The sequence below is a fragment of the Lipotes vexillifer genome, unplaced genomic scaffold, assembly GCF_000442215.2.
Source record: "Lipotes vexillifer unplaced genomic scaffold, Lipotes_vexillifer_v1.1 scaffold841, whole genome shotgun sequence".
In the NCBI taxonomy this organism is placed as follows: domain Eukaryota; kingdom Metazoa; phylum Chordata; class Mammalia; order Artiodactyla; family Lipotidae; genus Lipotes; species Lipotes vexillifer.
Window position 1 is genome coordinate 719,893 of NW_006798403.1, and position 12,780 is coordinate 732,672.

Here is a 12,780-nt window from a genome sequence, read left to right on the forward strand (position 1 = left end):
TGTGTTCAGTAACTTTCCCTCAAATGCACAAATGCTTAATTAGCCCACTGTCTTACTGTGTTAGGTGTTCAGTAAAGGTTACGTCCCCCCTCCAGCCAGACTGGGAAGCCTGTCTGGACCTGTCATTTCATCCATGCTGCTTTGAGTGTCATGGCTTTCTCACCAACAATTCACTGAGAAATCTGATGCTTAAATGTGAAAAAGTGTATCAATGTGCAAACTGTTATGTAGAAATGTAAATGTTTGTTATACAGTAGAATTATGCCTTATATTTTCTTAAAATTGTTTTTATTGATGTTGAAAACACGTTTAAAAAACAAAGGAATTGTTTTAAACATCAAAACTAGCAAAACATTTAACCCACCAACAGAAAAACATCAACCTTGCTTTGCTAAGAGGTCTCTGTGGTAGACAAAATAATGCTCCCCTATAAAGATGTCCACATCCTAATCCCCGAACCTGTAAATATGTGCTTTTGCATGGCAAAAGAGATTTTGCAGATGTGATTCAGTTAAAACCCTTGAGATGGGGAAATTATCCTGGATTATCCTTGTGGGCCCAGTGTAATCACAAGGGTCCTTAAAAACAGAAGAGGAAACAGACATTTCACCAAAGAAGACACACAGATGGTCAAGAGGCACGTGAAAAGATGCTCAACATCACTAATTATCAGAGAAATGCAAATCAAAACTACAATGAGGTATCACCTCACACCAGTCAGCAGTCAGAATGGCCATTATCAAAAAATCTACAAACAATAAATGCCGGAGTGGGTGTGGAGAAAAGGGAACCCTCTTGCACTGCTGGTGGGAATGTAAATTGATACAACCACTATGGAGAACAGTATGGAGGTTCCTTAAAAAACAACAAATAGAACTACCATATGACCCAGCAATCCCACTACTAGGCATATACCCTGAGAAAACCATAATTCAAAAAGAGACATGTACCACAATGTTCACGGCAGCACTATTTACAATAGCCAGGTCATGGAACCAACCTAAATGTCCATCAACAGATGAATGGGTAAAGATGTGGCACATATATACAATGGAATATTACTCAGCCATAAAACGAAATGAAATTGAGTTATTTGTAGTGAGGTGGATGGACCTAGAGTCTGTCATACAGAGTGAAGTAAGTCAGAAAGAGAAAAACAAATACTGTATGCTAACGCATATATATGGAATAAAAAAAAAAATGGTACTGATGAACCTAGTGGCAGGCAGGGCAGGAATAAAGATGTAGACATAGAGAATGGACTTGAGGACACAGTGGGGGAGGGGGAAGCTGGGACGAAGTGAGAGTAGCATGGACATATATACACTACCAAATGTAAAACAGATAGCTAGTGGCAAGCAGCAGCACAGCACAGGGAGATCAGCTAGGTGCTTTGCGACGACCTAGAGGGATGGGATAAGGAGGGATGGGAGGGAGGCTCAAGAGGGAGGGGATATGGGGATGTATGTGTGTGCATGTGGCTGATTTCACTTTGTTGTGCGACAGAGGCTAGTGCAGTCTTGTGAAGCAGTTATACTCCAATACAGATTAAGAAAAAAAAAAAAAAACGGAAGAGGAAAGCAGAAGTCAGGGAGGGGAAGATTTGACTATAGAAGAAAAAGGCAGAGAGAGATGCAACATTGCTGGCTTCGGAGACTGAGGAAGAGGCCACATGCCAAGAAATGTGGGCAGCCTCTAGAAGCTAGAAAGGGCAAGGACACAGATTCTCCCCTAGAGCCTCCTGAACGGAATGCAGACCCACCAACACCTTGGTTTTAGCTCAGTGACACACCCAGGTCGGACTTCTGAACTACAGAATTGTAAGATAATAAAGTTGTGTTGGTTAAGCCACTAAGTTTGTAGTAATTGGTTACAGCAGCAAATAGAAAACTAATACAGTCCCAAAGGTTATCCCAATCACCCTTGGTATGCTTCAGTGCACAATAAAATAAGTAGCCAGGTCACCAGGCTAGGAACTAATCATTCCCTTGGCTTCACTCAGCTTCCCAGTGCAGCTTCTGGCCAGTTAAATGCCACAAAGTAAGAGACTGACCATTAATGACAGTTCCCACCCCTGAAGATTTGGATTCTAAAGGTTTGGGACATAAGAACATCTATGTATAACTGGTGACTCTATTAGAGATGGTTGGTGGTCCACACTTTGAGAGACATTCATTTTACTCACAGGAGCTTACAATTTAGGTGCTAAGTAAACAGAATTCTAGTCCATAATAGATGAATAAATATGCATACTTCCAAAGAGAAATTAACAGCCAGGGCAAGGGTAAAAGGCTGGAAAAGGCCCAGAACACATAAATCCTTCCACATGCTTATGTTAATAAAAACGTGTCATAGAATTAAGCCAGATGAGATCTCTGTCTGCTCTCTCCAGTGCTTCAGGGCTCTGGAGCAGGCAAAACAGAATGCTGGCAGCCCTGCAGACCTCTCATGGAAAAGCGTCCCTGGTGAGCACAGCCCCTCACCTGTCCTACCTGTCCCACCTGCTTCTTTATGAGGTGGTAATGTGCTGGCCCAGGGTGTGTCATCTTCAAACTGAACCCAGCTGCTGATGGCTGAAGCCAGGTCAGGTGGAGGCGGCTCAGGGCTCAGGGGAGGGGAGGCCGCTTCAGAGATGAGGCCCATCTTTTCAGAAGAGTCATCATGCTCTGAGGGGGAAAGGTCCTGAGAGCCTCCATCCACCACACGGTTCTCCCCAGAAGAGATCTCGGACTGGTCTGAGGAAGACGATGGTCCTGGGAGGTGCTCTTCAGTGCCCCCTGAAACAGATACCAGAAACTGCCATCACATCATGTGAGGAAGGCCACTCTTCAGAACTGTCTCGTGGAGGAAAAACAAACGACAGGCAAGCAGTGATCAAAGGACTCACCATTACAGGGTGTGAGGGCAGAAAAACAGCCATGCCCACCTGTCTCCATGCTTAAAGAGTGTTTACCTTAAAATGCATAAAAACTATACCCTAGGATGTCCATAGCAGTCTCCATGCAGGCTGAGACTGGGAGTCTTGTTCACTATTCTTATCCTACCATCTACTCCAGTGCTTAGGGGTCACAAACAAAATTCCTACAGAGGCCAAGCAACAGATAGAACTAGGTTGAATTAGAAGAGCGAAAGGCAATGCAATGGGGAATGATGGAGACTGTGGCTCAACAGGAGAGCTTCTGTCTGGACTAAAAACATTCAAATTCAAACTCTGCGCAGTCCAAACAACACACATCTGTGGGCTACCATGTGCAAATCCTGCACTAATGACCAGCTAAATATGGCACAGAGGCCCTTCCTCTAGCTTTTGTATCACTGCATTGGTCCTGGAACATTTAATAGCCTTCAAAAATTTGTTTTTAAATAACAGAACTAGATCCCAATTGTGGTGGTGATTACACAAATCTATACATGTGTTAAAATTCATCAACTGTAGACCAAAAATGGTCAATTTTACTGTATGAAAATGTTTAAAAAATAAAAGTGCTGATGTGAAACTCCTTTCTCCCATCACTAGCCAAACAAACAGGTCTACCTGAATGTAATTATTTAGATAAGCACTGTCCTAAAAAAGTAAAAGGTGGGCCATACATGAATTTTAAATTTTCTAGTAGCCACATTTTAAAACTAAAAAGAAATAGGCAAAACTACTTTTAATAATACGTATTTCAACTCAGCATGTTGAAAATGTGTAATATCAACATGTAATTGATAAAAAACTGTTAATAAAACATTTAACTTTTACTAGGTCCTCGAAATTCAGTGCGGGTATTTCACATTTATAGCGCATCTCAATTCAGACTAGCCACATTTCCAAGACTCGATAGCCACATGGCTACTGTACTGGACAGCACACCTGTAAACTCACACTTTCCAGGTGCTGTAAATGAAGCTGGGACGATTTCAGGTGGCAGTAGCAGTGGCCGTGGAACAGAAGCAGCTGATGTGGTTCTGTAAATAGCTCCCGCATCCTACCTTGACCTTCATCCCTGATCACAGTTCCCCAGAAGTCAATCTAGCCACCTTCATCATGATCACGGGTGACAATTATGAGCTCTTTCCATGTGCCAGTCACTGCTGTAAGCACTTTACATGTTAATTCATTTAATCCTCACAACCACCCTGAGGTAGGTACTGTGATTACCCATACTGCACAGATGAACAACCACCCAGGGAGGTTAAATCAATTATCCACCCAAGGACACATCACTCATCCATAATGGAGCCAGGATTTGAGCCCAAGGGATCTGGCTCCAGCACCTGTCACTCTTGACAATTATGCTTTAAAAATTGAGACAATCCGAATTGCTGTTGGGAATAATAACCAAAAAGACTGAGCATAAAGTACTTTGGAAATAGGAAGTTAATGTTCATTGGAAGAAAGCAGCCAATACTTTTGGTGTTTCCAGGTCCTTGTCTGGGGCCCTAGGTTCTAAGATGTTTCCTCCAGGCTTCTAAGTGGAAGAATCTGGACCTGAAGAAAGTGACAAACTGGCTCTGTTTTCCGTATCAAGATTCCCCCCCCCCAACCCCCGCCAAAGAATGATCAAATAGAAGCCATAACAAGCAGGTGTGGTCCTTTGTTAATCTTTTCACTTAGGCGATGGAAGTTCTCCTTACCCTCAGAAGGGACAGGAAAGAGCGGCTCCTCATTGAAAGAGACCCACTCCGACTGGTGGGTAGCGATCACATGGTCCAAGGTCGTCATGCTAGGAAGGTGCTGGTCATCTTCACACTGCTGGCCTCAGGCAGACCCCAGAGCAATGCCTGGGGTGAGGTGGGAGTCTGGTAGCACAGTGGACTTGGGCCTGGGGTCTGTTATGGGGGTCTCACGGAGAGTGGCACTCAGAACGTAGACAGATTAGCCTCTCTTGCCTTTGGTTAATCTGCCAAGTGGAAATCTGTTTAAAAAATAAAAATTAAAAGGGATAACCATCACATTATAACCAATCCACTCAGGTCTTGAGCTTTCAACACTGCCCACAAGGAGGTCTGGGTCGTTTCCAACCTATTTACCTTTCTCTATCCCTGTCTTGCCTTCACTTCTCTTACAGAAATATCTGCTTTTAGCATCAAGATCTCTGTAGGTGCCTTCAAATCAGACATAAATAATCACGCAGATTTTAGCAATTAGATTCTCCAATTTTCCCAGTTACTATATTTTGGAAATACTTTTATCTATAAGGCCATCATTGTAGAACAAATATTAAAATTTTTCAAAGTGCTTTCACTTTCCTTTACCAGATGGCAAAATAAAAGCATGTTCTTTCCTATTAAATCAGTGTGGTTTGTTGCCTTAGGCAGGTAGCTCTTTGCAAGCCTGATTTAAATCTTTGGCAGAAACCCAACCATCTCCAGATGGTATCTCCAAGCATGATTTACCAATCAAGAAAAACAGAAAAGGAGTCATCTTGTTCATTTGGAGTAAGGGGGTAGGGCATATTTACTTTAGTGGAAAATGTGAGTTAAAGAAACACATTTTCACTCTAGGACAGTTTGAATTAGTATGTAAAAGTCTAGCCTTTACTCACATTGCAATTATGTTCCATGTAAGGATACTTAATAGCCTCATAATATTGCTTGTACAATTAATGTCTTTTTACAACTGGAACCTAACTCTTGATCTTATAATGAATTAGTAAAATCTGAATTAATGTTTCCACATAAGAGCTACTATCCACCTTGAACAGCATCAGTTCTTATTAACTGAATACTCACAATATTCACTTTAGTCTAGAATAATTTAACTTATAGCCTTCTAGCTGGTGCACAATAAAAAGAAAACATTGAAATTTTACTACAGGTTATTATCTGCAGTAAATAATCTATGCTAACGATAAAGAGAATAGAAACATTTAATAGCTTTTGTTTTGGTAATTAAAACAATTAGTTTTGTTGCATGATACTTCCTAAAAACAAGTAATGTTTCCCACAGAATCTATAATTTTCAGAAACCTATTTTCATACCATACTTTGACTGAATAGCCATCGTAGTTGGGTAAGTATTATTATAATTCTTTCACAGAGGAAGAAATCTGGGCTGAGAGAAGTTAAGTGACTTATCCAACACTTTTGCTGTTTCGAAGCCTTTGTTTGGTGTCCTAAGATTCTAATATGTTTCTCCCAAGTTTCTAAGTGGAAGAATTCACACATCCTAGGATAGTGACAAATGGACTCTTTTTATTCCACAGTAAGAGACCACCAAAAAAATGATCAAGTAGAGGTCATAACAAGCAGGTGTGTTAGATGCACCAAGCTAGGAAGTAACAGATGCAACACTTGAGCCCAGGTCTTCTGATGCTGAAACACTCTAATCTTTGGGTCATAGCCACAAAGAAAAATACTAGAGAATATATATAGACTACCACCAACTAAAGTACTTTACAGACATTAATGACAATGGAACCATAATGAAATGATCGGTGAAACTCCTCACTGGAAATCTGCCAGGGAATCCAAGCTGTGCGCAGAATGGAAAGTCCAGAAACCTCTCTTCCAAGTTCCTCTCCTAAGATCCTTACCAATCACAGGACCAGACATGTGCTAACAGCCTGGAGAGTGAGTGCTCCAAGCCAGATCTCACCAGAGAACCGGGCAGGGCCCACGGACCCAAAGAGCTGATTCCAGTGGGCTTCTCCCATTAAGCCTTTCTCAAGCCCGTCAAATGTTAGCATCACTGAATGTGGCAATGGCTGCAGGCCAAGATAAGACAGTAAAATTGAAGAGTCAGATTCCCCCTCTCCCAACAACAGCAGCATGCAAACCAGTTCCAACAACCACCACAAAGCCACAACACTACAAGCCCACATGCTGACATTTGCAGCATCATAGCTCAATAGGGAAAACATCCTGCCCTTCCCATGATGAGGAATCCAGCGAAATTCACGGATGAGTGTGGGTGGATGAGCAGAAGGGGAAGGAGAGAAGGAAAAGGGTGAAAACAATGGAGAAAATATCTAGAAATTTTAGAGCTCCAAGATTTTAAAGATGAGTAGTCCAGCTCTCAAGTTTTACAGATGGAAAACAAAAACCAAAAAAAACTGAGGCCTAAGGAAATCAGGCATAGTAACAACAGAGATTGAAATGGGCTCGGGAGTTCCACTGTCTGGATTTGAGTACTGTACGGTCTTTAAGCCTCAGCTCGTCCCTCTGCAGCAAAACTCATGTCATAATTTTAAGGATTAAATAAGATAACATACACCAAGTGCTTAGTACTGGGACTGAAAAACCTTATGTAACAATGATGATGATCATAGCAGGTGAGCTTACAGAGGGCTTACTGTATGCCAGGCTCCAACCCAAGCTCTTTATAAATGTCAACTATGGTCATCGCTACAGTAGGTAAATGACCCACACAAAGGTACACTGCTAGTCGAAGTCTTGGGACCAGAACACAAATTTCACAAAACCACCCCATTTCTGTCACTTACACATTCTGATTTTAGTGATTTCCCTTTTCAGTGCTTTTTAGAGCAGTTCTCCCAGATGCTAAGCGGAGTCACGCACTCAACCTCCTCTTTATAGATGCAAGTGCTTTCTGGCTGAGGAACCAAGACTACTACTCAGAAGTGTGAACAAAAGAAGAGCCCCCAAGATTTATCTACCCTTCCTCAACTTGTCCATCCCAGATCCAGACATGGCTGGTTACAGACCATGAAAAGTCTCAAGAAAGGCTGGGGGAACAAATTTATCACCAGGAACCCCCTATCATAACCCTGTGAAATGGATTCTAGGTATTGGCCATGAAACAGCTATATCCAGTGAACCCTGAGATGCCTGACCTTGAGGAGTGCTGGGCGAGCAGCTGGAAGCCCTCAGAGGAACCTGATCATTGTGAGGCTACGTTCACAACGGAATTGGTTTCTCTGTAAAAACCTCACCCCGTTTTTAGAACATGAATCATAAAGTGAGGCTTAGAATCACCACAAACGAGCAGTGACTCACTATCAGTAGCAGTGCTGACCAAGAGACACTAAAAATCTCACTGAAGTCTCTGGGCTGCCATTCCAGAGAGACGCGTCTTCCTCAGCTTCCCTTACACGATAAAATGGGGGGTGTGGAGAATGCAGCTGACTGACAAGATGGGAGTCCGAGAAATAGTTCTGCCTTATGCCAATCTTCTAATATGCATTCAGGAGCCCTAGGTGTCCAGAAATGTATCTGGCACCCTTGGGATATTGAGCGATCAAGCAGCTTGCAATCTAGCTGTGGAGATGAAGATGCTCATCAGGATAGCAAACAAATCTGGGAATAACTGCCTGCTGGAAGACACACCAGAAATGCTGTGACAATATGGTCATAGATCTGCAAGGGCTGGAACCATAAGGGACTAAGCAGGTTTTTGGATTTGAAGGACATCCTTGGTTCTGAACCACTGGAAGGGAAGAGTAAGGACATCCTTGGGCAGGGGTTAGTCTAAGTGACAATTAAGAATCAGACCTTCATGGGACTAGTTTTTGGACCAGTAAAGAGGTCAGTCTGATGACTGCTGACGTATCTACTGGAGAAATGTGCGGAGAATGGACTGATGGACCTTAAGAGCCGAGGAGAAGAGTTCAGTGGGAAATGGGAAGTTGGTGAAAGTCTACGAGCAGACAGTGACCCAAGAGATGTGCTTATGGGAGATAAACATTCCTCAGACTGCACCGAGCAGGAATTTGGTGATGGAAGCTATCAGCCACAACAGGACCCTAATGTGTCATACAGAGCCAGGGGCCAGCATCATCAGGGACATGTACTGGGTACTCTGTGCTGGACCCATTCTAGGGCCTGACAGTACAAGGAAGACTGAGACGGCATCACTAGCCTCTAGTAGCTTACAGTAGAATGCAGGGAGGTATGACAGTGACATAATAACACAATAGGCTCTTTAACCTATTGTGACAAGTTAGCCATCAAAACAATGACAGCAACCTTATAGAGAGTTAGGGTGTTAAGAGACTACCGAGGGCTTGAGCAGTAGGTGGTCATGAGCTGCATCTTAAATGGGAAGGGAGGGCTCTGAGAAAATGAGCAGAGGGGCAAAGGCATTCGAGGAAGAAGGAGCAGAAATGGCATGTCTAGTTCACAGTGAGTTACGCTCTGTTTATCTGAAGAGGGTGGGAGTGAGTTGACTGCACTGGAAAAGGAGGGGCTGGGACAGTGACAGTTCTCAATTTCAGGATGAGTTTGAACTCTTGAAACTACCCTTTCCGTTCCCACAGCCACTGCCTTGGTTCAGCCCCTCAATGTCTCTCATTCAGACAATTACTAGTCTATTACCTCTCTCCCTGCCTTCAGCATTATCCCCTCTAACCTATTATCCCAACTATTATGCCAGCGTGGTCTGCTTAAAACCTGAAGATGCCCAGACCACAGCTCTGCTTAAAAAGTCCTCAGTGGCTCCTTTCCTCCTCTGTTAGCCAGAGTCAGTTTTTGTTGTTTGCAATGAAGAACTCTGATACACGGTACCCTTCCTTGACTCCCACTAATCCCACTTGTTCCTTATCCACCATGTCTTCTGTATGCTGGTAGTATCTTACCTACTCTCATTTATCAAACGATAATGAACCTGTTTGTTAATATGGCTCTCATGTCAATTAGCCTGTGAGCTCCCTGAGGAAAGGGACTGGATTTGGTTCTTGTGGATATCTCCAATTCTTTGACTAGGGTCTGGCATTTAGTAAATGTTTATTGAGTAAATAGCTGAATGAATGAAAGAATGGACAAATTAACTTGTTTTACCACATAGTACGTAGCTTCTTCAGGTCTTCTGAGCTGGCAAATGTTTTAGAAAGGTAAATTCAAACGCTATGTAGGACTTTCCTGGTGGCGCAGTGGTTAAGAATCCGCTTGCCAATGCAAGGGACACAGGTTTGAGCCCTGGTCCAGGAAGATCCCACATGCCGCGGAGCAACTAAGCCCATGCGCCGCAACTACTGAGCTGGCACCCTAGAGCCCGTAAGCCACAACTACTGAGCCCGTGTGCCACAACTACTGAAGCCCACATGCCTAGAGCCCGTGCTCCACAACAGGAGAAGCCACGGCAATGAGAAGCCCGCACTTGCCACAACTAGGGAAAGCCCGCGCGTAGCAACAAAGACCCAACGCAGCCAAAAATGAATAAATAAATAAATTTTTAAAAAAATAAAAAATAAATAAACACTATGTATAAGACAGCTTGGGAAACAACCTGGATACAGGGCAACTTGTCCATTCCCCTTTCTCTTTGATCTAAAACTTTGCTATTCAATTCCAACAGCAGCCACTAGACACAGGTAACTATTGAAATGTGGTTAGTCCAAACTGAGTTGTTCTTTAACTGTAAAATACACACCAGATTTCAAAAAGCATAAAAATGTGTAAAATATCTATCTAATAATTTTTATACTGATTACATGTTAAAATAGTCATATTTATATATACTGGGTTAAATAAAATATATTGTTAAAATTAATTTTACCTGTTTCTTTTAAAATTTTTCACTGGGGCCATTAGAACATTTAAAACAATACATATGTGGCTTGTACTATATTTCTATTGGACAGCATTGCTCTAAAACAGCCCATTCTTTATTTAATCCTTGTTTTTGTAGGATATTTTGCATTAGACATAAAATTTGAGGGGTTTTTTTTTCTTCAGTATCTTGTCCTTTTGTCCCTATTGTTTCTGGAGAGGAGTTGGTTGTAATTCTTATTTCGCTGTTATATCTTTTCTCTCTGTTTTCAAGATTTTATATTTGGTTTTTAGCAATTAACTATGGTATGTCTAGATGTGGTTTTCTTATAACTCATCCTACTTGAAGTCTGTGTAATATCTTGAATTTGTTTGTCAATATTTTCATTAAATTTGGGAAAATTCAGCCACTATTTCTTAAAATATGTTTTCTCTATCCTCCTATTGATCTGTCTTCAAGTTCATTGATTCTATCTTCTGTCATCTTCGTTCTCTTAAGCTCATCCTGTGAATTTTTCATCTCAATTATTCAACTTTTTCATTCTAAAATATTCATTAAATTCTTTTATAGTTTCTATTTCTCTGCTGAGATGCCTTTATATTCACTCATTCTGACAATATTTTCCTTTAGTTCTTTGAACATATTTATAATAGTTTCTTTAAAAGCTTTGTCTGCCAAATCCAACATCTGGACCATTTGGGGATTAGTTTCTATTGACTTTTTTTTTTTTATACTATGGGTAATATTTTCCTGTTTCTTTGCATACCTAACAATTGTTGAGGACACATGAAGACATTCTAGATTTGATCTTCCTCTGCAGAGTTGATTTTTGCCAGAAGTCAAACTGTCTGCCCACCTTGATCTTGCATAGGCTTGCATAAGCTTGGTCTTCCACTTTGTTGGATGAATCCTTGCAAAGTCAAAGATGTTCCCCAACCTCCTCTAACTACCGCAGGACTCAATTTCCAAACTCAATTTCCCTTGCAATTTTTCTTGACAGCACTTGGCTCTAAGTTTTGTTAGGGTAGATTTAAAGTAGGCATTACTCTAGGGCAAGTGTTGGCAAACTATAGCAATGAACCAAGTCTGGCCCTCTACCTTTTTTTTTTTTTTCTTTTTCCTTTTTTTGCGGTATGTGGGCCTATCACTGTTGTGGCCTCTCCCATTGCGGAGCACAGGCTCCGGATGCGCAGACTCAGCAGCCATGGCTCACGGGCCCAGCCGCTCCGTGGCATGTGGGATCTTCCCAGACCGGGGCACGAACCTGTGTCCCCTGCATCGGCAGGCAGACTCTCAACCACTGTGCCACCAGGGAAGCCCTGCCTTTTTTTGATAAAAAAAAAAGTGACACTGGAACAAAACCATGCCCATTCATTTACATGCTGTCTTTGGATGCTTTTGCTCTACAATAGCAGAGCTGAGTAGTTGTGAGAAATATTGAATGGCTCACAGGGCTTAAAATAATTACCATCTAGCCCTTTATATTTAAAAAAAAAAAAAATTTACCAACCCTGCTTGAAAGCATAGACTTTTGCCCCTAAGACACAGATTTTCTGTGTCTTTTCTGGATGCTTTGGGATATTATTAAGGTGTTAAAAAGGTTTTTCCACTGTTTCTGGGCTGCACCACCAGTGTCCCTCAGTATCAGCTGCTTGACCTTTAGTATCTCTGTCCAATTCTCAACCCTGCAGCCGCCATTTTTGGTAAATCTCATATAGTTTCGATCTGTTCATGGGCACTCTAGCCTGGCCAAGGACTCCCTGGGTACACCCAGGGAGTGTACCCAGGGAGTCCTGTTCCCCCCACAGCCCTATGCAACCCTCTCCTCTCTAGTGCACTGCCCTGTGGATTCTAGCTGCTTCAATTGCCCCAAACTCAGATCTGTGTTTCCTTAGTTCAGCAGGGAGTGCTGCGCTCAGCTGCTGAGACTCTATACTCCGCTGCAATCAGGAAACTCTCCCCTGGAAGACAGCCAAGGTGAGCATCAGGCTCACCTCATGAGTTTTCCTTCACTCAGGACGGAAATACTGTGCTTTCTGTTGACCAATACCTGAAAACAGTTACCTGATACATTTTGCCTGGTTCTGTGGTTGTTTACTGCAGAAGGACCAGTTTGTTAACCAGTTATAGCAAGAATTGAAAGTCCTCCCCTGAAACATTCCTTACTGACTTGTGTTCATTTTTAAAAAAAGAAAAAGGGGGCTTCCCTGGTGGCGCAGTGCTTGAGAGTCCGCCTGCCAATGCAGGGGACGCGGGTTCGTGCCCCGTTTCGGGAGGATCCCGCATGCCGCGGAGCGGCTGGGCCCGTGAGCCATGGCCGCTGAGCCTGTGCGTCCGGAGCCTGT

General features: G+C 42.5%; 1 protein-coding gene across 1 annotated transcript in view; it reads right to left on the bottom strand.

The window, feature by feature from the left end:
- Positions 1-4,904, bottom strand: part of STON2 (stonin 2) — a 111,133-nt gene extending 106,229 nt beyond the window's left edge. Inside the window, exons 1-2 of the mRNA XM_007470468.1 lie at positions 4,621-4,904; positions 2,493-2,777 (exon numbers count right to left, since the gene is read on the bottom strand). Coding sequence (XP_007470530.1) covers positions 2,493-2,777; positions 4,621-4,708 — 373 coding nt within the window. The 5' untranslated portion in view covers positions 4,709-4,904. The remainder of the gene's footprint in view (positions 1-2,492; positions 2,778-4,620) is intronic.
- Between the last annotated feature and the right edge of the window lie 7,876 nt (positions 4,905-12,780).